A 26,596-nucleotide genomic window follows, 5' to 3' on the forward strand; every position below is an offset into this window, starting at 1 on the left:
TCAAAGGCTAAGGAGGAAAAATAATATGAGAGTTGCATGCTGTTAGTTTGAGAGCTCATAAACGCATTTTCTCCCTCTTTCCCCCGCTTTTTTATTTCTTTTATCTCCAGTGCTTTGCCTGTTGCAGCATTAGGAACTTCTGGAACGCAAGTTACTGGCTTTGTTTTTTTGTCTTTTTTTTTTTTTTTTTTGTCATTGCTGTTGTGGTGGTTTTGTTGGCTTTTTTTCCTTTATATTTTTTTGTAACTGAAGGGAAGGGTGAGCCAGCCGGCTTCAGCAATGCCACAGCCACCAGCTGTTGCAGTCTTCTGATTCAGGCAAGCAAAGTGCAGCATCCCCCATTTGATATCAGCTGCATTAAGCACGAAACCCTGAGCTTTTGTCTCTTCTCTTTGATACCACGACTGGCAGCCTGTCTCCATCAACACAACATCATCTTTGCAGTTTTCCTTACACACAATCTGGAGCACTCAACCCTTCCCCACCTGGACTCCTTGCTGCATTTAATGAGTAGTTCCACACATACCACGGGGAACGCATGGTTTCCTACTTATTTTAGTCTTAAATGATGCAAGCTCAGGCTGGAGCTCCTTCTTCCCTTGAGTCTTGCATACAGCCAATGCCCACACAGATTCTCGGGTGTCTCATACAAGAGTTGAGCTCATTCTGTTATTACTTCAGAGGACTAACGAGGTCTCTTGACCTCTACCTGCCTCTTTTCATGGGAGTTGTAGAAATGTAACACCCAGCCTTCTGAAAAACCTGAATGAAATCAGCCAGCTGATTCACAACAGTTAGCAGAAATGGTGAAGGGGGAAAGGGGCACGTAGAAGAAGAGAAATCACCCACACCTGGCTTCCATGGATTCACAGAGAAGTTCTAAATGACTCCTAGGCAAGTGAACTAGTGACAAAGTGGCTAAACTGCATGCAAAACCTGCCGATAAATCCTTAGAAGATCATCCCACAGATACCAAAACCCATCTCTACAGTGACACTTTTTTGTCCCTTGGTCCCCAGGCGCGGTATGCAAGCTCTGCCTCACCTACAGAAGGACAGGGCTTCACTGCTGGATACAGCTACCGTACGGCTGGACCTGGGTTTAATCAAAGGAGGTGGGATGTGGAAGGATCACGGGGCATCGTGAGCATTTTAAGCGGTTTTTGGCTATCTCCCCAGGAGCAGGCACCTGGGATTGTGGCTGTCCATCCCCCCAGAGGCTCACACTTCATTTGTCATTGGCATTTGCCCTAAGGAAACTGGGACTGACACCAAGGTAGCACCACGGCTTGGTTGCTCCGTGGCATCGGCAACACGGCGGTAAAGCCGGCAAGGCACCGGCAGCGATGCTCGTGCCCCAGAGCCACGGCTCTCGGGGAGCAGCCCTGCCTGCTGCAGGGGCTCCCCACAAACCACAGCAGAAGAGAAATCACTTTTCTGGAGAGCAGCCCTGGGGATGAGCAGGCTCCGAGGAGGTGAAGTGCAGGCAGGAAAGGGAAGTGGCCCTCAAGCCACGGCAAAAAAACAACAACGAACCAGCCAGAACCCGGCTCTCTCCTCTAAGTAAGAGCTGAGCCGTCTCCCGGCGAGAAGGGTTATTTATGGGGACACGAGGAAGGAGAAGGCAGCTGAAGAGCATTTCTCATTTCCCTCCATTACTGCAACAACCCCACTTGAAATCCAACTTTATTTCTTCCTTCCCAAGCCAGCGAAAAAAAAATAAAAATAAAATATGCCGCAAACAAAGTCAGCCTTCCCTCCTTTGTTATCCTCCTGATTTTGCCAGAGGTTAGCGGGGCTGTTTCAGACTCACAGCAGGAGAAACAGGCAGCAGTTGGCACCACCCGGAGAAAAGATTAGAGCATTTACTAACGGGCTTGTCCCCCCACCTCTCCCCAAAGCAGCCCCCGCTGCTGCTTTGCCAAGGGACCGCTTTTCCTGGCTATGGCTACGCTATCTGCAATTGCCATCTGCACCAGCTCCCGCTGGCTTTATCCCCGTGTCCTGCCTCTCTCGACAGGTATCTGCACAAATTACTCTCCTTATTGCTGTATCTATCTTTGTTCATTAGCCCTGCACAAGATACATAAATATATATACACACACACACACGCAAATTCAGGCTCTGTGTGCACAGAATGCAAGTGTGCTTGGGGGCGGTTGGTGATAACGCTTAAAACCCCCAAATTACCACCCAGCTATTCATTACGATACTTGTCTCCTGGGTTTCTGCTGAACCTAACCCAAAACACACCATCCAGACTCGCCTTTTTGGGGAAGAGATGAGAAAAAAAAAAAAAACAAAAAATAAAAAAAGGACATTAAGCTGAGGAGGAGAAGCTGCTCGCGCTGCCTGACGCGAGGATAAAGCGGCTGTAGGCAGGAATAACCACCAAAGCGGGATGCTCAGCCCATGTCCTGCAGCTCTGCACCTGCTTGCACTGACAAATAAACGCCCGGCGTGCAAAGCTGCCGGGGATTATGGAGAGAAGAGCGGGATTCACGGAAACTTGCCCAGATTTGGCCGACCGGTGCAGAAAACTTTCGCTGGTACAGCAATCTCCGTCGGTGGGGGAATGAGCTTCGGCAGTATTTTTTTATGCTGGCAACCCCCCTGCTTTGACACATTTATGCCCGCACGGCTGTACTGTTGCCAGTCGTGCGTATTCCCCTCGCAGGCTGGTAGGAGCTATTAAGCTATCCTAGCAGAAGTCTGACACCAGGAGAGTTTTGTGTGAATAGCATATCCCAGCAAATCTGCAGGATAGAGAACATCTAAAAATCAGGTTAAGGGATAAATACTGACAAACCCCGTCTGCAGAAGAGAAAGCGTTCATTCAAACGCTTGCACAAACCGGAGGATTGCTACGGTTTTCCCCCAAAATGATGCTGAACCAGGTCGGTGGCGACTGAGCTGCCTGGAAGACCAGGAGAAGGAGGTGATTCCCAAGCTGAAGGACTCGTGTGAACCTCGCCAGGGTTTTACAGACTCTTCAACCTCCACCAGGAGCGTGGGGGGCTTCCATCTGAATTTGGGGGAAAGCTGGCAGGGCAGGGCTTGCAGGAAGCCTCCTTCGAGGAGTCCTTCGCGCTAACATGCTGCCAGGGAGCATATGCAAGGAAGAGAAGCATTACAGCGCTTTGCTTCTGATCATCCGTGTTTTGAAGGGTTTTCTTGGCCTTAGTCGCCAGCAAATTTGGCAAGAGGTTTCCCAAGCACTGAGCTGGCAGTTGTAGGGAAGAGGGTGGCTTTATCTAAGACATAAAAATCCAGGGAGACGGCTTTGAACTAAAGCTGACAGAGGAGAAACGTGAAAGGAAACGTCCTCGTGGGCACAGCAGCTGCTTCGAAGGCAGCAGGGAGAATCTGTGGAGATGAGGATAAGCTTGGAGGAGAGTTCTTCCCAGGCTGCAGAATGGCAGCCTGGAAGAAGGAGAACCGAGGAGGGCAGGCTCCATCTTTTCCCTCTGATTGCTTTAAGAAAAGGGAGCTCTGACCCCCTCCTCTTCTCTCTGGGGAACGGTGAAGAAGCCAGAGATGCTCAGAGCCTGCAGCCTCGCCGGTGGGATGGGGAATTGCTCCTACCCCTACTGGGATCCGCAGCCTGGGTCGCCAAGGGGAGTGATGGATGAAAGGGAGGGAGAGGGGGAGGAAGCCGCGTCTTCAGGCTCTGCAGCAGCAAATGGCCTCAACGATTAAAACTGAGTGGGCAGTTGTGTATCACTCTGGATTTTCTGCCTGTTTCATCACTAGCAGTGACTCAGGAATATTCTTCATCGCCCTCAAGCGAGGATATGATCATTTTCTGCCACTTGAGATGAAGCTAATTTTACAGCAGCTTAGAGAGAGATGTCATGTGCTGATTTCTATACTGCCTGCATCACACATCAATGCAGCACAGCAAGGCTATAGGTGCTGACTGCTGAAAGTTATATCACCCGATACTGGGAGAGAAACGCCGTGGGCCAGGGGAGGGTGGTTTGGAGCTGTAGGGATCCCCCATGGATGAGAGAAGAAAAGCAGTACCGGATCAAGACTTCCCAGCGAAGAGAAAGACAACAGCATCCCCTCTCCAGTCAGGTTGGTTAGGAGGAGAAGCATCCAGACTGCCTGAAGGTTTTGAATATGCTCCTAATAGGACAAGCGTGCTGAGCAAGACTGATGGGCTCAAAGGACAGATCTCTCTGCTCAAGTCCAACCCTGTCCCGGAGAGACCGAATTTACCGAAACCAAAGCCTGATGCACGAGAAGCCCACGCTCCAAAGTGAAAAGCATTTGCGGTGCCAGTGCCAAATTGCTCCCTTGGCGCATCAAAGCCCAAACCTGGCTGGGCTGCCCATCTCATCCTACTGGTGCTCCCCACGGGGCTGGGACGAGATGGCAGAGGAACTGGTGCCACCACCAGCGCCACAGCTGGACCGCCCAAGGAAGGATCCTGGCTGGCAATCCACCAGCCCTACAGCCACATTCAGATGGGTTTTCTTGCTCGCTGATCGGGCCATTTATTTATATTCGAGATGCAAAAGCTGCCTTCGCACCAGGCTCTGGCAATGCCTCGCTGTGCTCCCTGCGCGAAGCCACGGTCTCCCAGCCACCGGCCGGCGTGCGATTCCTTGACAGCCCTGGCTTCAGGAGCTAACTGGCAGTGGTAGCTGCATTTACAGGGGAAACGGAGCGGTACTGCCAGCTTTTAGTGACAAAAGGAGTGTTTATAACAGGCGCGGTGACAGCTGTCCGAATGCCACATTTATTTACAAAACGTTAGTTAAATTACTGACAGTTGGCGCTGCAAAGGGAAGCTGCGAGGAAGAGCTGACATCTCCCCATCGCACTAATTCGGCAGCCCCGCGGCGCCTCTCCGCAGGCTTCCAGCCTCCCTCCCCACCGCGGGCTGCGGATCCCTTGTGCTCAGGACACAGCTCCACACCTTCCCTTCCCTCTGAACCTCCGAGGGCTTCATGCCGCAGCTCCCACCGACCCCGGAGGGTCAGTCCCAGCAGGGTGGGTTAAGTTTCTCCTACGCGATGCATTGCCACCAAGCCTTCGGTCTTTTCTAGAAGGACCATAGAGGATATTTATCACCCTGTGATCTCTTCAGGCCTTGGCCGCCTGTTGAAGCTACTGAGGGCTGTGCCACTTGAACGGACGGAGGTCCCCAAGGGGACCTCTGAATGGCCAAACTGTCCGGCATGCTGCTTTCAGACTCGTAGAGGTGTCTGAGGTGAAGGGCCCCATGTCTCGCTAAACAAAATCAACTGTCTGCACGCTGCTGGCTTGAAACCAGGAAGGAAATTGCAGCTGCTGTCCTCCACGAGCCAAGGACAACCAGAGAAATTTAGGAGCCCCAGCTGATGTGCAGCACTAAAGGCATCTTCCTCAACAACCACCTTCATGACGAAGCGATAACAACCCAAGGCAGGATTGTGACCTTCTGGCCATGTCCTACCCTGCCACAGAATACAAACGTCTCGAGAAGGGAGAGGTTTTCTTTAATTTCATGGGTACATGAGTCAAGGCTAACGGATACCTTTTGCTCTTTGTATTTGTAGAGGACTAAATCACATCACTTAGACACACACATGCCATCAGAGCATGTCCAAACTGCTCCCTCCCACCGCTGTCACATTTTGCCCTGGCTCCCACACTGGGCAAGTTTGCTGAGCAAACAGGGTTACGATGTGCATGGGCCAGCCTGAAATTTGGCCTTGGAAAACATATATTCAGCATCAACTTTGCCTGATTCGAAGCAGAACAGCTCCTCCTTTAAGGAGCAAGCAACAGGAGGGATGAGGTATGATGGGTAAACGGACTCCAAAATGTAAAGCAGTTCAGAGGTGAGCAGGGAAAGACTCTTTTTTTCAGCTAAAGGGAAACTCCGTGTAGCCAGAAATCCTCCCCTTCCAAGACTGAATGAAATCAAAATCGCACTATTTCCTATAAGACACTTTTAAACCTAAAATCTCAGTTTAGTTCCATCAGAGTGTTTCCTGTGCAATCTGACAAGGTGCTTCAATGAACTCAAACACACATTAACAGAGAGAAATACTGGTTTTCCAAACCCAAACCTGCCTTTTTCCCAACAAGGAAATTCTAAACTCTTTTTAGTCAAGGTCCGCGAGAAAGAAATGGATTGTTTAGTAAAAAGATCTATTTCAGAAATAAAAAACCCCAACTATTTTCTTGCATAACAAATGGTACAAGCCTGAAATTTTTGAGTAAGAGTATGAGGAGCAGGTGCTCGCCTAGCTCCTCCTGAACAGCGATGCAAGAAAAGCACCAAACCCTCAGAGACTTGGAAAATCCTTGCTCGAGTTTCCACCTGGGTCACTTTTCCTTTGAACTCATCAAGAGCTTTGTACTGGCCCATAAGAGAGGAACAGGGACGCAAGATAATAAAGATCATCCTGGGATAAAGCCCTACGCCTAGAATTTGGAGGACTTAAGGGTAAGAACGCAAACACACCTTCAAGCATTAGGGCTGTGCCTATCTGGAGGTCCAAACCATCTTGGGATTTGGAAGTGGCTCTGAACCTGGAGCTGCCCTCCTCTTCCTCCGTACCTTTGAGAATTTGCTTTCCGTGACAGCTTTCTATTGTGCTTCTTATTAGAGACACGTAAGAAACATAAGCCTGAAAAACACACCCGGTTTGCTGAACAGAGGATGTGAAGCTGGGAAAATAATGATCCCACCATGGAGGGAAAAAAAAAAAAAAAAGGGGGGGGGGGAGAAATCAGACTCAAAAATCCAAAGTAATGAATGTTTGGATCATGTCCGGGGCTCTGCATGTGTCTGATAAAACAGACGCAGGTGTCAGAGCCATTTATGGTTGCAGGCGCAGAGCCGGTCAAAATCTGCCATCTCTGGGAAAAAAAATCTGTGATATTTCACCAGCTGCTCATGTTGGAAGGTGGTTTTATTCCTTATTTACTCTACCCTCATTGACATGCAGAGCCGGACTCGCACGTCTCTTGTTTGACCCTTGGTGTCCTTTCCTATTCAGCACTCTCCCCAATGGTGTCCCCACCTTCCGACCAGGCTCAGCTCTCCAGACCTTGTCTCCACCTCCCTGACACTAGCTTTTCCAAGAGAGGATCCAGCTGCAAAGCCAAGTTTGCATTCAGCCTTTCCATACCCACCCATCTGCTCTTCTGCCTCCTCGCTTTGCATATAAGCTAACGACTTCCTCCCAGCACGACTGCTGGTGGCGAGAGCCAACACCCCTCACCACCAGCTGAAGAATCCTTATGTAAAGCAAGATTATTAATATATTAATGATTAAGATGCATTTGGCCTTTCAGTAGATGCTGCAGCAGCCAGGTAGCTAAGCCCAATTCTTGGACTTGGTGCCTTCACAGCCCGGCACCTCTGGAAACTAAACCTAAGGAGAGCAGGAGGTATTTCCCCTTGGTTTTGTAAAGGTGCCACATGCAACGATGAGCAACCGCTTCCTTAGGAGAGGGCTTTCCGCATTGCTATTCCACACACAGCCCGTTAACGGTCTGCATATTATAGCAAGATGAAAACAGTGTCTTCCAACCCGATCCACAGTCCATTACAGTTAGGGTAAAGACTTGTGGTGACATTAACGAGCACTGGATCTGCCCCTTTGTCGGCATAAATCTCTGTTGCATTGGTGGGATTGCATTTCGCCATTTGCTTGTTTGTTTGGCTCTGTGTTCTCATTACAATTTCTATTAGCCTGTTCTCCCACTGATGCGGTCGTAGATTAGTTCCTTCCTGATTTTCCCCTTTCCTCCTGAAGGAAAATAAGGGTGGCTCAGCTCAAACTGGCAGGTTTACGTGGGTCTGGGAGGAGAAAAGAACAACTCTACTACATCAAGAGGAGGATTTTTCCAACAGCAGAAGCTGGAGCAACTCCAGCGAAGCCAACAGAGGGACAATGACTTAGGCAAACTGAAGATGACCCACATCCCCGACCCACCACCCCTCATTAACACATGCACGGAGCTGCCAGTTCACTGGCACAACATGCAATGCCAAGCAGCGTTGTGCTCGATACCCAAAGGGCTGTGCCAAGGCACAGCAGGGCAGCACGGGGATGGTGCATCAGAATGGCCAAGAGCTAGAGATGAAGCCGGTTGCCATCCCTTGGACTGTCACCCACAAGCACTTCGGTCGGAGGCTTAGGTTAGCTCGTGGTCGTGATGAGAGCAGCTTCTCAGCAGGGTTTGGGGCTGTGAGGATCCCCACAGTTGGGGGTGGCACTGCTTTTGCTGACCCCACTCCCTGATTTTGCTTCAGTGCCTATCTCATGATCGCCCACCCACCTGCAGTACCACAACCATGGACTACATATCCCTGCAATGACAATTCTCTGGCACCTCCGGCTAAGAAACGCTCACGGTAGCCTCTTCAAACTCCAAGCAAGAGGAGGACACCAGTAGATATCTGTGGTGCCCTCCAGTAGAACACTCTTAGCGTTTTCCCTTACAGAGGGATGCATCCTGCCACAAAAAGATTGCAATGCAAGCAGATGACTCGCGGAGCCAGCAAAAGGAAGCGTTGCAATCGCCGCACACAAATTTATAGGACTTAGAAGGGTGCCTAATGTCACTTGAGGAGTCAGTAACAGGGCCAAGAACTGAATATCCATTTCACAACCCTGGCTTAACGATTAGAAATGCCACCCAAACAACCCTCCAGTGGCCACCTGTCACCTGCAAGGCTGCTCTGACCTCCCTTCCTCTGCCTTTCCTCCTCCCCCATCAGCCTTTCCCAGCCCAGAGGAGCTGGGTACGAGTCCGTCTGACTTAAAGCTTGCCAGAGCTGGTAGACCGGAGATGCTTAACCCTAAACCCTACGATGGAGATGACAGCTCCAGAAAAGCACGCTTGTCCCCTAGGAGACCCCAGCCCAGCCAGCTCCAGTGAACTGCAGGCAGCAGCTCTACCAGGAGAGCTATAAAGGGAAACCCTCCTCTGGCACAGCAATCAGGAGCTTGTCTCATCTCAGATGGAAATTGCACTCAGGGAAAAAAAAAATAAAATAATCCATGCATACGACAATTTTTTTCCCCACTTTAAGCTGATTCCATCTCTGAGATGGGAAGAGAGGTGGCGAAGATTTGCTGACATGTCACTTTAGCAATAAACTCCTCTTTCAAAAACATGCCATCGCAAGCAAAGCAATCGCCTCGCAAGCTACAAACAGCCGTGAGCATCGCACGTGGGCACTGCTCGGGGCTCCTGCAGCCCCTCGGATGGAAGCTCTCCAGCCACAGGGAAAGAAAAGCCTGGCTAGAGAGGAGAGCCCAGCAGCGATGGGAAGGAGGAGAGAGGCAGGAGTGAAGTGGCACCGATGGAAATAGGGACTCAGTCCCTAACCCTCAGTACTGCTCATGTCTGCACCAATTTCCCAACTCAGGCCACAGATGCAGGAGAATATGCTCCCCCGCTTCTTCACCTAAATAGAGAAGGGGTCACCACAGCCCTGAATTTATTCCCTAACATTCAGGAATAAAAAGGAGAGAGGTTTGAAAGAGGTGAGCGTGCTGGGTACGGAGGAAGTCAGGAGAATCAACTTTGGTTAATATACAAGTCGGCAGCTTAGCTCCATCCTCACCCCATGCCCGCAGGACCGCTGGGGGCTGGTCCCACCCAAGTGCTCAGAAATCCTTCACTGCTCAGTAATCAGGAAGAGCAAAATAATTACACCTTGGCCTCCACAGGTTGTGAGCCCAAGCTATATCCCCCCTGGTCCGGGCTTGGGAAGTGAACAGGGAAACAACCAGGAGCTTCAGTCCCTGCCAGGTGAGACTCTGAAGTAAGTAACTGTAGAAGGATGAAAACAGGGGGGACTGGGCTTGGAGACCATCGGAATGGGATGAATATTTCACAGGAGCGGCGTGCCACAGAGCCGAGCCCTGGGGAGCGTGCTGCTCCAGTAATAAGGAGTTTGGTGGTTGTGCAAGGATGCGGGGAGCTGGCGGGGTTGGGCAGGAGCTGCAGGGCTGCGATGAGCAGCGTACATCCCAGCGTGTCCGCAAGGGCACCGGTGGGTGGGAAGGGGCTGGCCTGGGGTTATTGCAGCTCCGACCACCAGCAAGGGTGGGAGCAGGGAGCCTCGAGCAAAACAGACACAGGGCTGCGCAGCTACCAGACAAGGTTTAGCAAACAGACCCTTCCCTGAACAACCCCTGCCCTTCGTTGCTTCCCTTGCTCGCACCAGGAGCCCAGCCCCCCATCGCTCAGCCCCCGGGCTATGGGGATGGTGAGCACCGCTTTCTCCGGGACAGAGAGACAGGAGTGGGGTTCCCCTAGCAAGTTTTCTGCACTCATCGACTGCAAACCACAAAGCCAGCTGCCCAAAACCTCAGCGGAGAATCACCATCGCTCAAGCCCTGGCAGGCACAGCCCTGCCTCAGCGCTGGGGGGGGGGATACACAGCCTCCCCCGGACCCCAGCAAAAGCAGCCTGCTGGAACACACCACAGTATCATCCATCCGGGGCCGGCCCCTTTTTTCAAATTACACAAGAAAAACACCAAAAGGCAAATTCCCGTGGATAAAGGAGGAAAGATGAGGCAGCAAAGAGTCATGGAAAACAGGCCCATTTCTGAGAAATACTCTTTTCTGCTTAGCAAACAAGCACTTTCTGTTTGCATCCGTCAAACAAACATGCTTGATTTTGTTTTGTTTTGCAGCCAAGTTATCATTTCTCCGAAATTATTTCAAGAGCACAACAGGGGCAAAATAAATTTGCAAAACAAGCTTAGGTAAACCGTGGCACATCCCAGTGGCAAAGCACACAACCCTTTTCAAAGCCCCAGTGGAAACCACGGGAAATATCAGGGTTAAATTAAAGAAAAAAAAAAAAAAAAGAAGCTTTAACTCATGTTAAACTCAGATTTTACTTTTAGCGTGAATCAAAGGGGGGAAAAAATAAAGGCATCGCATCACCTTGCCAAGAAAACCAAAAGAGGAGCCTGTGAAAGAAGTGGTCCTCGCCCTGCAGCCAGATCTGCCCTCCATCTGCCCAGGGCGCTGGTAAATTCAGGGGGATACCAGCCTGTGCATGCTGATGGGAACGTCAGAGCCTCGCTGTGGAAAGCGCTGACTGATGCCAATTAAAGTGAAATCATAATCAAGCCATTTGTTTTGGTGCTGAGAGAACTGCTCTAAAGGTCTCAGCAACACCTGGAACTCGGTTCAAGTGCTGGAGGAAAGTTCAGGGTGGGTTTTCTTCCAGCATGAGCCGCTCGCTACTGGTGAGGGCAGGTGCTGCCTGGACATGGTGGGAGGGGGTGCAGACCGGCCTCATCCTCACGATGCGGCCTTGTGAGATCCAGCATGACACCCCAGCTCTGACCTTGGCACACACCGAGCCCTGGGTGCCACCCCAAGCGCAGGAGCAGCCCAGCTCAGGGAGCAATGCACCCATCGATAAAACTGCCAAGCTGTCGGACCCAACATCCACAAACCCTTTTCCAGTTCCTGCAGGTTTTACTGCACCCAGGAGTAAATCCTACCCCTCCTACCCCAGATGGTACCTCTACCTCAAGGTCTAAACTTAATTTAAATTTAATACCCTAATCTAAAGTGCTGGTCCCCGAAGCAAGACACATGGCTGTACCCTCCAGCAAACACCACGAGACAGAAGGAAATATCTCAGCATTTCTGGTGACTCTGGTCCTAGAGTAACTCCAAACAGCAGATTTACGGGGTGTGCACGGAGCAAAGCCTGCGCCCCCCTTACAATGGGGGAGTCTCCTCATGGCCTTCAACCCGGCTTCTTCCTCCGGCACCAAATGAGCTCTGCCCGGAGGGGCGGCGGGGATGGACCTGCACTGAGCTTCCTCAGCAGGGCACCACTGCTCGACAGCAGCTTTGGGGTCCTCAGCACCCCACCACCCCAGATAAACTGGCCTATTTCCAACCGCCGAGCCCTCTCAGCTTGGGGACAGGACATCTGAGTGCTTCAGAGAAGCGGCAACCTCTGCTGCTAAGTTTTCAGCTTGTTCTCCCTTTTGTTGGCTGTGAAAAACCAAGAAGGGAACCTCTCAAAACACCTCTTTTCCTTCCAAATCCTTGGCTGCGACTCACCATCCTCCCACCTCACATGGAAATGAGTGGGGAGATAAGAAGACGCTATTTTTTGCCTCTTTTTCCTTCCTGGGCACCCCTCCCTGACTGCCACCCTTGCAGGTCTGGGAGAGGGCAGGGCTGCTGCCTGCACGCTGGGCAGGAGGTGGCCAGGAGCAGCGGCAGGTCCACCAAAACCTTTGCGAGCAGCATTGCTATTCTGAACTCCTCCACAACAGATCGATGGTTATACTGGGCTGGGGCTGGGAGGAGAGCAGGCAGGAAGATTCGCGCTTCCTTGATTTCTTCCTCTGGAAGTGTGTGGTTTTCACATGCTCTTCCCTCTGCTCCTGCCACAGTGCAGCATGACTGTGGGGACCAGGACCCACTGGGGGATGCAGCAACGTAGTTGCCTGCCAGACTTACCGCTCCCACCCCAAGACAGAGGGAAAATGCCCAAAAATGCTAGCACAAAACCCAGGCCTCCACCTCTCCGGCTACCAAACCAGTGCACTGAGCAAGCAGCAGCAAGCCATTAATTTCCAAGAGCGATGCCCACTCTAGGGGCAGGACAGCAGGAACATCATCTGCACAGCAGGAATATCATCCACGCAGTTTGCGCACCCCAAAGCCCACGTGCCTATTCTCCTGGGGCACGCTGGTATTGATGAGGCACCCGTGCAGGGACAAGGACATCCCTTGCTACCAGCCTGGCTCCCCAGCTGAACTGGGATGCGCATGCAGCAGCTCTGGGGTGATGACAAGCCACTGCCATCCCTCCCCAGGGCCACCTCCCAGCGGCAGGATTTGTCCCGCTTCCCACTGGCCCCCACCGAGAGAAGGAAAGCATCCCTCCTGCTGACTCACCCCAGCTTTCCTTTGTTCTCCACCAGCACCGGGCAAGCAGCTGGTGCTGGGGCACAGCACCAGCACGATCGGTGCCAGAAACCTTTTGCAGGCCCCCACCAGAGCGTGAGCAATTTGCCTCCTTCCAGTAAGTTTGCAGAGCCCCCGGTGCCCATACCACCTCGCTGCTGCCACCCTCCCATGTATTTTGCTGCCCAGACCCCCAGTAACCCAAACCCATCCCTCTTTGATACCCCCGTGGCAAGATCTGTAGGATTTTTCGGTGCTTGGGAGAGCCCAGCAATTCAGGACAGGGAAGGAGCTATGTTTTTCTTTTCAGCCAAGCTCAGCGGGGCAAATTCCTAAGCAAGACACCCCATCCTCCACCCTTAGTCACCCGTTCTCAAGCCTCTTTGCCCAGTCGTGTCATGACGCAAGACAAATCCAGAGGAATGGCCACAACACAGCTCCCTCCCTCCCTCCCTCCCCGGAACATGCCAGGGCTGGGGCGGCAGGCGGAGAGAGGCTGCAAACAGCTGAGTTGCAAGAAATAAATAAGGAGAGGATTCATGTTTCCAGGGGCCAAACGCAGCCCATGGTTTAAGTCTTCCCACCGCTTGAAAAAAGAGACTTAGCTGAAATTCCTCCTTAGGTTTTTTTCGTCCTGGCTTGGCCCTGCTCCACTTGCTGGCGTAAAGCTGGAGTGCGGCTTTCACCGCACACACCCAGCTGGCCCCGCAGATGTTAGTGTCACCTATGCAACGCGCCGGTGGAGGAAAGTCACTCCCAAGCATGCCGGAGTTGCAAGCGCCGCTTCCCAGCGCTGCAATTAAAACCTGGCTTTTTATTTTTAATGTCCCTATCAAACATCCTCTGGGATGACTGCGCCCATCTGCTGCGAGGACAGGGACGAGTATCTGGGCATAAGATGTCCCAGAAGTTACAATGACCAAAATCACAGTTTCCCTGGCAGCCCCCACACCCCTCAGATCGCTGCTGCAGGCGGCAGGACCCCAATGCAATGCCCGGCCCCACATTTCCCCCCACATCCAAGAGTTAATGCTGGCAGGGAACAGCAAGCCCCTGCCTCTGGAGCAAGGGGGTTTTTAAGGAAAGCAGCATCTGCCTTCCCTGGAGCCAGCCCCATCCTGCACTCCCCTCATCCCAGCAGGGCTGGACCAGGGAGAAGGCACAAAACCCCAGCGGGGGTTCAACAACTCCCCTTCTCCCCAGGCTGGGTTGGTTTGACACGCGTGAAGGCACCCCCGGCACTGCACCCCAAGAGCGGAGCGATGTTTACCCCCACCAAACGCAGCCGAAGTGCCCGAGCCACGACTACCGACAGCAGGAGCCGAGCCCATGCCCCGCACGGGTGTAGGGCAGCGGGCCAAGAGGGAACCGCACTCCCCTTCTCTCATACCCCCAGTAACTTTCCCGAGACGACTGGGATGGGGGGGGGGGCCCGAGCCAAAGCCCGGTCCCCTGGCACCCAAACCTCCCTCTCACCTTGCTGCCCGGCACCCATCCTGCACCGCCAAGCGACAGGATGCATCCCCCGTGGGGAAACCGAGTCACATCCCCAAAGTCGCCCACCGCCCTCGCCGTGCACCAGGACCCCCCCAAGGCAGAAATCCAGCTGCTCCTACCTGAGCGTGGCACTCTCCCCTTGCCGCACAGTCACGTTGTCCATAGCTTTGGGGAAGGTGGCATCTCCGCTGCGCACGGGCACTCCTGCGGGCACAAGGAAGAGCAGCCTGAGACAGAGGACGACTAGGCACCTCCAGGGCAGGGCTAAGCACCCACCGACCCCCATCCTGCGCAGCAGTGACTTTTCCAACAGGCAAAATCACACCCAACAAGGCCACCAGGAGCGAAAAGTGGGGGGACGGGGGGGGGGGGGGAAGAGGAGGGAGGGGGTGCGTGTGTGTGGGGACGGGGGGGAGCAAAACCACCGGGGCGAGCGATGCGGAGCTCCACGGAGATCAGGAGAGCCCCCGGCAAGGCAGCCTGCGAGCACTGAGCCTGCCGAGCGGCATCCGGAGGGAGTCCCCAGTATCCTTGGGTGAGGGAGGAGGACGGGAGGGCCGGGGGGGAGGAGGAAGAGGAGGAGGAGAAGTGGCAAAGGTGCTGGACGCTGGGCGAGCCGGCTCTTCCCGGGAAGCAGTCCGAGGCTCACTTGGGCGAGGAGGTGCCGGGGGAGCCGCCCGGCTGCACCCCGCTCCCGCACACTTGTCCCGAGTTCGCAGCTCCCCTCCGCAGCGCGGAGCGGGGGCAGTCCAAAAACCAGGAAAAACCAAAAAAAAAAAAAAAAAAACCACCCCCGGCGCGAGCTAGCAAAGGGGTCCAGGCGCGAGAAGGCGCAGCAGGCAACGGCCTCGGGGTGCCGGCGGCTCCTCTCCCCCAGCCCCGCGGGCGGGTCCCAGAGGCGGGCTGGTCCGGGCGGGCTGCAGGATGGGGGGCTGGCAGGACGGCGGGGGGGGTGCCGGAGCCCCCCGGTGCCGCTCAGGCGCAGAGCGGGGCGGCCGGGGCGCGGGGGAGCGGGCGAGGCGGCGGCAGCATCCCAGCCCCGCCGGCGCGGCTGGCCGGCAGCATCCCTGGGCGGCGCGCAGGCGGACTGCCCGGGGTTGTCATGGCAGCGGCTCCATCACTGACCGGCACTTTGGCTCCCGCACACCCGCACGCACCCAGCACCCGCACACGGGCGAGCGGGCGGGGAGCCCAGCCGAGCGGCGCACACTTCACACGCCAGCCCGGGCGAAGGACACCCACTTTAACCCCCGCCGCACCGCGCTCCTCGGGGGATGGGATGTCAGGCCCCCCCCTCCCCACCCACCCCCTCCCTTCCCCGGCGTGCTTACCTGCACCCAGCACCGCACTCCCTCTAACATTTGCCCTCCGCTACCTCTCCACCGTCCCCTCCCCCGGCGGCAAAACCACTATGCAGGAGGGGAAACTGAGGCACGGGACAATTCCCCCCCCCCCCCCAGTCAGGCAGGTGGTGATGAGGAGAGGTGGGAGCGTGCCCTCCCGGTCCTCTGCACCACACAGACACACAGCATGAGCTGAAGTGGCAAATTCCTCCCCAGCCGCAAGCAAGGTCCCCACGTACTTTTTATCAGCTCATAATTTAACAAATATCGCATTTGCTTACGCCTAGTAATTCCTCCTTCCCTCCGCTAGCGGCTAAACCCATTAATATTTCCAGGCACAGTTTCATGCTGGTAAAAGGTGCCGGGGAGCCATCCTCAGAGCACAATGTCCTGGAGCCACCGAGCAAATGCAGCACCAGCAGCCGAGCCACAGCTTTTGGGGTGCTGCACCCCTGGAAGCCCCCTCCCCCCCCCAAACTGTAGCAGCCCAGCCTTAGGGGAAACCAGGCCTCCTCCGCCCGCTGTCCCCAGTGACTTCTCTGCCATGTGGGACCTTATCCAAAAGTCCCCCCCTTCCTCCCTCCCTCCCTTTCCCACCACGTGCTCGGCAGCTCTTACACAGCACCATTATTTTGTTTTGTTTTTTGAAAATGCTGCCAACCTGAGCGGGATTCAAACTGGTGACCTAGATGTGAAAGGATCCATAGCCCGTTACTAATCCCTGGAGTCTCCGAATCCCCTGTAAACTACTGCTTAATTCGCTAACTGTGCTATTTAATCTCTAAAACATTATGAGCCGTGCCGGGCAGAGGAAACACTCAATCAAATAAAGCTTTATTATTATTGTGCGTGCTGATAGGTCATACGAGAAGGGGATTGCTTTGCAAGTCTCTCGACTTCTTCCTCTTCTGGAGGCTCTCTGCTCCTTGAATACCTATCCTAGGTCCCCCTGGAGGGGAGAGCAGCTTTCCCCAGAGCTTGGCAGGAGGAGTTTAACCTCTGCATCTCTGCTCCTGGCCAGCCTAGCAGGGGAGGGGTAAAAGCCTGCCTTCAGCAGATCCTTTGGGCCCACAAATTACACGGGGGGGGTCTCTGAAACCCAACTGCAACAAGCCAGACCATCAGCGGTAGGGTGAGATGCCTCTTACGGCATCCTGGCATTGCACCAGGGTGCACAAGCCGGCAAAGAATAAAAGACACTGCTTTTGCTGATTGCTGCAGCATCCAAGCACCCTCAGTGGGATGGGGACCCTGCCGTGCTGGTGGGGAGCACCCTCGTGCACGGGACCTGCAAGCCATCGCCACGCTCATCACGCAAGAGCTTGCTCTCTCTGCAAGGCTGCTCTTTTGGATGGGCAGAGACCACCTCCTGTGTCAGCAAAACCAAAGGGATTCCAATAACCACAGCCAGTTAACCTTTTAACACAGCGTTCAGGCCCAGATTGCCAGAAGCATCTTAAATCACGAGAGAAAGCGCCTGCCTGCACTGGAAGCACGTGAGGTTGGGGCAGAACGTGACCCGCTGAGCAGCTTCAGCCCTTGCAAAGGCTGAATTTGGCCCACTGTTAGGAGATCATCAGCATTGTTTGAAAATCCCAGGGAATTTAAAGCCAATATCGCCGGCTCCTGCATACTAAAGCCCAGCAGAATCCCTGGTCTATCTCCCCGTCTCCAGCTCTCCCTCTCTTGCATACATACAATGTACATATAAATCAGCCTGTCACAGCTCGTCTCTTTTCTGACAGCTGTAATTGCTTCAGACTATAAAAATATCTATAGACAATAAACACAACGCATGAAAACAGCAAAGAGAAAATGAAATCAAGGTTCCTTTAAATAATTCAGTTGCTCCAGCAGCAGAGGAGCCAGCAACTGAGTCCAGCTGTGAAGGTTCAGCAGCAAGAGAAAGAGAGCTTTGTAGCTTCCTCTGGGGATGAGAGAGTCTTTTTTTCCTTCGTTGGTTTTTGACCACAGCAGAAGAAGAGTCTGCCGTACACAGGCTAAGCTACTTGCAAAGCAGCACCTATCCGAGCACGAAACACAGCTTCTTGCTTTCAGCTTCTTCCCTTTTTTCCTACTTATCTAAGAGTTGTTGGTTGGTTTTATTTTCCCCCCCTTTCTTTCCTTTGCGAGCAACAGGCAGGAGACAAACAGAAGGAGCAAAGCACAGGCACAGTCTAGGTACATATTTATCTCCGTATCTATCGCCTCAACCTCCTTCTTTCCAGCAAGGCTAAAGGCCCCCCTCTCCTGGCAGAGACCACAAACAGGGTAGCATAAGCAGCACAGGCAGGGAAGCAAGGGCTGGCATGGCTTGGGATTGCGGTGGGAAGCAAAGCAGCAGCAGGGACGGAGGCAGGGCAAGGGTCTCCCCTGGAGAGATGGCAACTGGAAGGGAGGATGCTGAAATCATGGACCGGGATGGGGTTAGAAGGAGCAAGAGCCCACGGGTTTGCTCTGCAGAGGAGCATCTCTATCAGAGCAATCAGTGGTGATAGCTGGGGAGGGGGAGGCTTGCAGGCAGAGCAGAGAGCAAAACAGCCCCCCAAAACACCCCCGGGGAAGAACAGTGGCATTTGGCCCAGGCCATCGCTTCCCGCAGCCTGCTGCGAGGGACCCCGGCTCCTTCTTACCCAAACACCGCCCCAATCTCGGGCTTTTTAAGCAGAACCAACTGAAGTATCTCATCTGCAGATTTAAGTGGTCCCAAAGGCTGATAACCAGATGCAAAATTGCAGTTAAGGTTCCTCTATCAAGTAAAACAACATGATTGCTGCAATTTTTTCTGCTTTCTCAGAAATATCCAGCATGATTCTAGCATCTATTTTGCTTGTAGCTGCTTGTAGGGATGGGTGATAGATCCTCCCTTACAGCCCGTGACTATATACCTGCCACCTGCAAACCTACATACATACAATACTACGCCTCCCCACACCGAAATATTTCATTCCTGAACAAAAAAAAAAAAAATAAAAAAATTACTTTCAACTAAGTAGGTCATAGCAAGGCAATTTGTACAGCCAGATTTTTCTTTTAATTCCTTTCTTCCTTTTCAGGAAGCTGATAGATGGCAATCTATAACCCCAAAGTGGAAATTTATTTTTAATCTGAAATTGCCAAATATGATCAGAAACATAATTTATGCTCGAACCATTCTTGTTCCTTCAAAATGAAAACATGATTTCATAACCCCAGTCGTGCTATCGCATACCACATTATTCTCCAATAAGCCCAGAGTTGCAAAAAAGTGCTTAATTTTCTTGGCATTAGTCAGGTGAATGACACATGAGTCCGGGGGAGCTTTTCCTGAATAACTACTGAGCCCTCAACGTCTACAACCATTCAGGGCAGACACAAAGGACGTGGTCTCCCTGCTCACCACCCTGACTCATTTATCCCCTCGTTAATGGTGGTGGCCCCAATTAAGAAACAATGATTGAGAGCCTTACTTGGCTGGAGCCATTTTGAGCCCTTCTCGCCCCAAAGGCATTCCTGCACAGAGCTGGAGAAATTGCCTGTTCGGGGAAGTTTCTAGGCCAGTTTTCTGAATGCAAGCAGCATCCTCATGGGCACCCAGCCCTTGATCGCTTACACCGAAGGCAGGCAGCGACTACCAGCACCCTCTCCGTGGTGTTTAAAAACAACACAGGAGACCCCATCAATCCCCGCTAAGGATGCTGTTAATATTTAACCGGCATTTATAGAAACTTCCAGTAACTGTCCTATTAAATTGGAATGAAATGTGCTTTGGGGAGCCTTTCCCTAAAGCCACGCTGAGATCCGCTGCCCTGCCTGCGCTTTGCCGTGAAAAGAAACAATTTTTTTGCCCTTTAAAAAGCTGTTGGGCTCAGGTTTGTCGCTTGCTCTCTTGCTCAGGGGCTTGGGATTTTCAAGCATGAGTTAACTCCTTCCAGAGCATCCCCAGCTGAGCTGCACTGCCTCGCGCTCGCTGCAGCCAAGGAGCTGGAGGGCCAGCTGCCCTGCAAAAGCCCGTCCCAAGCTGGTGCTGCAAAGCCAAAGCCAGCAAAGGATTTACCTCCCTGCAGCGTCTCAAGAGGTAACCCAGAAGGAAGCCCCAGGGGAAAAGGAAAGCCGCCTTGCTAGCTGCCAAAACACGCCATCTAGCACTGCCACCCCTAACGCACGCAGGGATACAGGACAGCATCCTTGAGGATGCTCTGATGCACGTTACAGATGGGCCAGGCAGTGCTGCAGCTTGGACACCAGCTCTACTGGGGGAGGCACAGCAGTCCCCAAGGCCCAGCTTTTCCTTTGGGATTACGCTTTTCTCCCACGGTTCTTGGCGTTTGAGCCTTTTACAACAGCCCAGCCAACACAGCGTGCATATTTATGAAGTGGCATTTCTGTACATCCAGTCTTAATATTAAACATCTATACGTGGAGTTTAAAAGAAATCATCGAGGGGATACTGAGCCACATTGGCACGATGAGTTATGAACTGAGATTGATCCAGGGCACAAATCAATATTGGTTTTCCATAAATCTGTTTCTTGTTGAATTGTTGTGAGGTTACGTCGCTATATTAACGCCCCAAAAGGCATCCTATATGCTCGCTCCGCATGAATCAGGTGCCAGAGACAGCTGACGACATGGGCTAAAACCATCCCATTAGCCGTCTAATAGCGTTTCATAAGCGTATGACATTAACCCAGCGCTCTACAACTCAATCCACTCTGTGCTTTAACAGGAGTAAGTGCACACGGGAAGAGCGAAAAAGCTGAATAAGCTAAAAAGCGACGCCAGCCCCTCCTCGGGTCCCAGCGCAGACCTTTGGGAGCTCCAGCACAGCTCTCTCAAATCTAAAACCACGAGCTTCTGCCCACAGTTTGGGGCCATTTGTGAGCTTTGCCCTACATAACCCTTTAGAGAAGCAGCTCCAAGAGTTGCTGTGCCTGCTCCTGGGACGGCTGCAAATAAGACATGCCAAGCCAAGCCAAGCCTTTCCCAGCCCATCTGGATATCAACACACACATCCTGAACTCCAAGGAGAAGCAAGAAGGTAAATGTCCCTAGCTGATGCTGGCCCACCACTGCACTCACCCTCCCTCCACCTCATTTTCCCCAGCCAAGCCCTTTCCTACCAGAAAACCACTTGGTCCATGCAAACCAGGTGAGGCAGGTACCAGGAAAGGAGCAAGTATCTTGACTTAGACCACGACGATCGATAAAAAGCAGATATTAAGAGCAGAGCCCCTGCACTCCCTCTTTTGAAACCACTGAGCACGCTCAGCAGCTCTCAGCAAAACCCCAACCCACTGCCAGGTGTTTGGCATCTTTGAAAATCAGATTCTCCTGGAGACACTGATTTGCCTTTTGCCTGCAGCTGCTTTTGGACCTTGCTCAGTCACCTTCAAAAAGAGGATGGGGAGGTGCAAGCTTTGCTTTTCTGGACTCCCAACCAGCCACAGCCAAAAAGGGGCTTCTTCTTGGGTACCCCAACCCTGAACACCTGCACCTTTGCAGGGCCCATCTTTTGCCAACCTGATTTTCCAAGGCACCGAGGTGGCCAAATTGCTCGAGTGCTCCTCAGGAACAAAAGCTGGGTGCGCTGCTCTCTGCCTGTATCCATTTTAGCTTTGCCACTAGTCCTCTGACCCTCACGGTGCTAGGCATCCAAGAATAATATTAATAATAGTCATGCCATTAAGCAAGATGCTTGGTTTGAATCTGAAGATTTTGAGAAATGATCTCATAAATTTAATTCCCGGGGTACCATCTTTGAGCGTTAGCAGGCACAGTCGCTTCTGAATTCTGGGAAATGAGCATAATTACATGGAGATCGACAAGGCACAAATGCCAAGAATTCTGTTAACCTTTAATACTGCAAAAAAACTCTCCCCTTGTAATTATCTCTTTCCTTTGTCTTAAATGTTACTGATGAATATTTAGTGGGATAAGCAAATAAAAGGAGGCTGAGGGGCGCAAGGAAGTGCAGCCCTCTGTGGAGCAAGTCTGCAAACCTGACAGCATCGCTGTGGGTCAGGGCTGGGGGCAGGCTGGGACCCCAGGTCACAAAAACCGCCACCTGGGGCAATGACACCCCCGGTGGTGACACTGCAGAGCCAGTGGAGGGTAATTGGAGTGACACCAAAATCTGAATTAATTCCCAGCACTGCTGCTTCACCCAGATCTGTGGCGCGGGCGCGGGATGATCCTGTGGCCCCCAGTGGGACAGTTTCATGTGCCCTTTCTCCAAACTGAACTTTGTCTTGGAATAAAACTTCCTGGGTAAAAAACACATCACCTTTCAAACATATCCTCCCTAGGGTTGCAAATGGCACTGCCCTCTTGCTGCACATTGAGTCTGATGGAAAGAAGATTTTCTCCCGGCGTGAACTGCATTAATATCTGTCACCACTCTGGCATTTCTGCCTATAATGATGAAAAATATGTGCAGAGAATGCGGGGTGCTCTCAGCATCGCCTCCCTCCCCATGAAGTGAAATTAGAAGCAGCTGCTCCTGCTCCCATCCTCTTCACAGCCCCACAGCATTATCTCTGGAAGCTTATTATTTGGGAGATGGTGTGGGGATAAGGGAGACTCACGACCTATCCATATTCAAAATGTGCCTTGCTGCAGATGGGGGCTCAGCTCTCCCCTCCCCTGAGCTGGAGACCAGTGTAAAGGTCACTCTCCTCTTTTAATGTCGCGTCAGACCGACTGCTGCGTGAACAAGGAAAAGAAAAAGGCACATCTCCCCCGTCGGATGGAGAAAACCCATCTCCATCCTGGGAAGAACGTGCCAACACGAGGTGGCCAGGCTGTAACCACCTGCAACGTGCCAAACGCTTTCGGACCACCGTCTGGCAGCCCTGGAGAAGGGGGAAGGAGCTTCCTCCTGGCTTTGAAGATGTTGCTTTTAACCTCATCCCAACCAGCAGACGGACCCACTGGTTGGGATGAGCGAGGAGGCAGCAAATCCCATGCCATGGAGGAGGGGGATTGCAGCACACCCCCGCGCTCGCCCCAAAATGCTGCAGGCAGCAGTGGGGAGAAGAGGATACAACGTGCCAGCCCCAGATCCGAACACATCCCAAATTAACTGGCACTCCTGGGCCACCGAGTTTGCGAGCTGGTTCACCACAGTGCCACCGGAGATGTCGGGTGTTGTGGGAGAGACTGGAGCAGCCTGCGGAGCAAACTTGCCCTCCAGCCCCGAAGCAAGACCTTTACAGGCTCCCTCCTCCCTCGCTCCAGGAGGAACGAAGCCAAAGCCGTATTTATTCACAGAGGACCGGGGAGGAAAATGAAATGGAAGAGGTTAGCTCGTTAACTACAACACCTACCCCTCCCAAGAGAGGTCTGAGGAACTGGCTTTGCAGCCGCCGGGAGGAGGAACGCGTGTCAAAGCCCAGAGGCAGGGCTGCTAATGGCAGCGAGGGCTCCAAACTGCCCCGAGACAGGCAACCCCACAACCAGCTCGGACCCGGGCTGCCAGCAGCCCCAGCCACCCGCCGGCTACTTCTGACCCCAAGACATGGCAGATGTTTGTTCTCCTCCTTCCCCTTCTCTCTGCCTGCCTTCAACGGGAGCGAGCTTTCTAGTCTCTGAGCTGCTTTTATGCCCCTTTAAAAGGTTATAAAAGCTGTCTTTATATTCCAATAAAGGGATATAAAAACAACCTTTTTTGCAGTTCAATAAATGTGGTTAACTTTTCCCCCCATTAATACTTTCTGCCTCGGTGCTGCGCGCATGCGTGGGCTGCTGCGGGGCATGGAAGAAGATGCAGCTTTGGGCATCGCACCCCGACGCAGGAGATGGCAAAGCATCCCGAGGGAGAGGGACCAAGAGGTTGAGCTCAGGTCAGGCCTGGGGCAGGTCTGGTGCCAAGCAGAGACGGGCACCATGACCTGAGCTGCTGCCCAAAAAGGGGAGAGACGAGGCTACAGCGAGAAACCAGTCACCGGGTAACTTGTGCCGGTGCGTTCACTCCAAAGAAAACGCCTCCTGAAAGCTGGCTTGGGCCCAAGAAAGGGCTACGCTGTGGCACCACAAAAATTCAAAGTCCAAGCGACAGACTAGATACATCAAGGGGTGAGCAGCTGCCCAGCCGGGTTTTGTCTCTGCTGGTGAAGTCCCCTTGAACACAAGCGATGACGAACTGCAGCCATCCTGGGCAGCATCCTTGTGCCAACTTAGCTAGCAAGCCACAGCATCCCGGACCGTGCCACCTCTCCTCCTGGGTGACCAGGGACAGGTCGCTTCACTGCTGCTGGCGAGCCCCTGTCCTTGGCAACACCCATTTAGACCCTACGGACCGTGGGTCAGGATCCATCCCGTTCACAGCATCGGTGCCACACTTCGCGTGACGGGACCCCGCTCCCATAATTATTATTTACTGTTTGTGCAGCCATCCTGTGGCTTGCTATCAGTCTTCCTCAAAAGCATCTCTTTCCTTGGAAGAGGATCTAAACCCATCCTGCCGCCCGTCCAACAGCCTCTCCGGGCATTAAAACAAGGAGGTTTATTATTTTTTGTGACAGCCTGTTCTGCAAGGTGAACACAACTCGTATGAATCAAACCAACTTGGATTTCATACATCATTCCCCAGCACCACCAACATGAAGGGCAGGAGGGGGTTCAGCTGCCGAATACGGTGCAGAGGAGCGAGTTTATCGGCGGTGATCTATTAGTGATCAGGAGGCTGCGGGGCGCTGGGACCGTGGCTGCTGCCTCGGCGCTGCCGGAGGGAGAGGAGAGGGGGAGATGCGAGTCCGTAAATAAGGCAGCTATCAGGAGTCAAAACTGGAGCCCAGCACCAAGGTGGGGAGAGCTCTGCCAGTCTGTGCCCTTGCTCCCTGCCCTGATTGATCCCCTCCCTGCCCCTCCACATCTACCGTGGGATGGGGACCGACCCCAGCGGGGCAGGAGCAGGGCAGACCATCCTGCACGCGTTTGCCGAGATGCTCCTTGCCCCACCGCGCACCCTGCCCCAGCTCACTCCCTCACACCCCAGCAGGCAGGCTGAGCCCTCCCTGCCACTGCCGGCTAATTAGCCTAGCTAATTACCATTACCGGGCTCCTTTTTTGAAGGCTGCAGGAGAACAAGGAGGGCAAAGGGAGAAGGTGAGCATCCGGGGCTGCCTGGGGAATTCGGACGTGTTTACAGTCCCTGGCACGAGAAAATCCATACTCATCTTGGCTGCGGGAGGCAGGGCTGCCCTCCCATGCTCCTATTAGCAATTTCCAATCATCTTTTATTAGGCCTTCATTGATTTGCTGCTCATTTCGGCGGGTAGGAAGGCTTAAAAGCCTCGACCCGGTCTCAGCTGAGGAATCCAGGCACAGAGCCGATGGATGGTGCCGGCAGGAGAGCGGAGCTGGGATGCCGACACGGGTTTGGTGTGCCACCAGCAGAGCTGCCACGTCAAAGGCGCCCTGCACGTCCTGCTGCGTCTTTTCCGCAGCCGGGCAGCATCCGTGGAAGAGGGACCAAGGGCAGGAGGGGCTGGGGGCTCCTCCTGGTCTTTATTTAGGGGGCTGCTTCCATGCTGGGGAGGGGAACTTTTTCCAGCAGAGATTTCCAGAGCCCCATCCCTGCCTGCTGGGAGAGGTTGCCCAGATCCCATGCTCCAAAGCCCAGCCTTGTGGGCAGCTCAGGGCCAGTTACTACCCCCACCGGGAGAAACAGACTCCAAATGCTGCACTTCTGTTTCCAAGCCAACATTTCCAAGTAGCCTGTGAAACACAAATTCTGTTAGAAATCATCTGAATATTTTGTTCTGATAATGCTATAACACCAGCATACACATTAGCACATACACCACATGGAAAGGAGTATTTGAATATCAAAACAAAGTGAATTTACAAGGTTGTTTCTTTTTTTTTTTTTTTTTTTTTTTTTTTTTTTCCCCTCCTGGCAAAGGCATCACTGCAAGTTATCAGTTCCCAACTGTTTGCACCATAACTTTTCCATACATGTCCCTGCTGTCGTCAAACCTGCTGCTCTCTGCACCCCGTGTCCTCAGATAACCCAAGATGTGCAAACATGGGTACAAAAGGACCTCACAGCCTCCGGGGAGGAGACCCCAGGGGAGCAAGCAGGGTGGCAGCTCTTGGAACCCTGCAGAGGAGATGGTGGGAGATGCAAACCTCCATCTGTTGGAGCCTCAGATATATCATCCTGCACGCAGCAGTACCCACCTCATCCCAGCACAGCACCCACCTCACCCCAGCACAGCACCCACCGCCCCTATCAGAAGAACAGGGAGGGGGGACACACTAAAAGCCACAACTTTGTTGCCTTTAGACTTAATTATATATATTTTTTAAAAAAAAATAACATATCCCTACATTCAGAGAGCGAGAGCCACTCTCTAAAACACCCCAGGAAATATTAAAATGGGAGAGCTGATTCAGAGGAGAGCAGTTCACAAATGCCTGCGGTGAGGTGGATGAAAGCCAAGGGCTGCAAGCCTTGGATGTGCCTCACTTCAGACGGTGTGGGAGAAAATACAGACACTCTTAAAACTCTGCCCCAGATCTGCCAGAAACTTTAACTGTGCTTTGAACCAGGCAACTGAATTATCTCCCCGGGAAGCGGCCGCCTCCGGGCAGCGATCGGGAGGTGATGGGGAAGCGCAGCCCGGCCCTCGCTGGTGCGGGTCACAGCGGGGTCCAGCGCTTGCCCGGCGGGCAGTGGTCGAGGTGATGCGGTGGGAGTGATGTTCACCAGGCCAGGTGATGCTGGGGCTGCGGTACCATGTCCCCTGCAAGGGATGGGTCAAGGAGAGCGCGGGCTCTCCTGGTATTGCCCTGCATGGGGATGCAGTGGCGAGCCTGGTGCTGTCACTGGGTAAAGTTTGCCACCAGCAAACA

General features: G+C 53.1%; 1 protein-coding gene across 8 annotated transcripts in view; it reads right to left on the reverse strand.

Moving 5' to 3' along the window:
• The window catches only part of LOC102047355 (protein CEPU-1), a 361,978-nt gene that overhangs the window by 129,273 nt on the left and 206,109 nt on the right, over positions 1–26,596 (reverse strand). For 3 of the 8 annotated variants that reach the window (XM_055728658.1, XM_055728654.1, XM_055728656.1), the window contains exon 2: positions 14,534–14,618. In XM_055728658.1, the coding sequence (XP_055584633.1) occupies positions 14,534–14,577 (44 nt within the window). In that variant the 5' untranslated portion in view covers positions 14,578–14,618. Of the gene's footprint in view, positions 1–14,533; positions 14,774–15,745; positions 15,765–16,038; positions 16,168–26,596 lie in introns of those variants that run through there. The other 5 variants (XR_008735461.1, XM_055728653.1, XM_055728657.1 and 2 more) reach the window with 4 other exon arrangements.

The sequence above is a fragment of the Falco cherrug genome, chromosome 17 (assembly GCF_023634085.1).
Source record: "Falco cherrug isolate bFalChe1 chromosome 17, bFalChe1.pri, whole genome shotgun sequence".
NCBI classification, from domain to species: Eukaryota; Metazoa; Chordata; class Aves; order Falconiformes; family Falconidae; genus Falco; species Falco cherrug.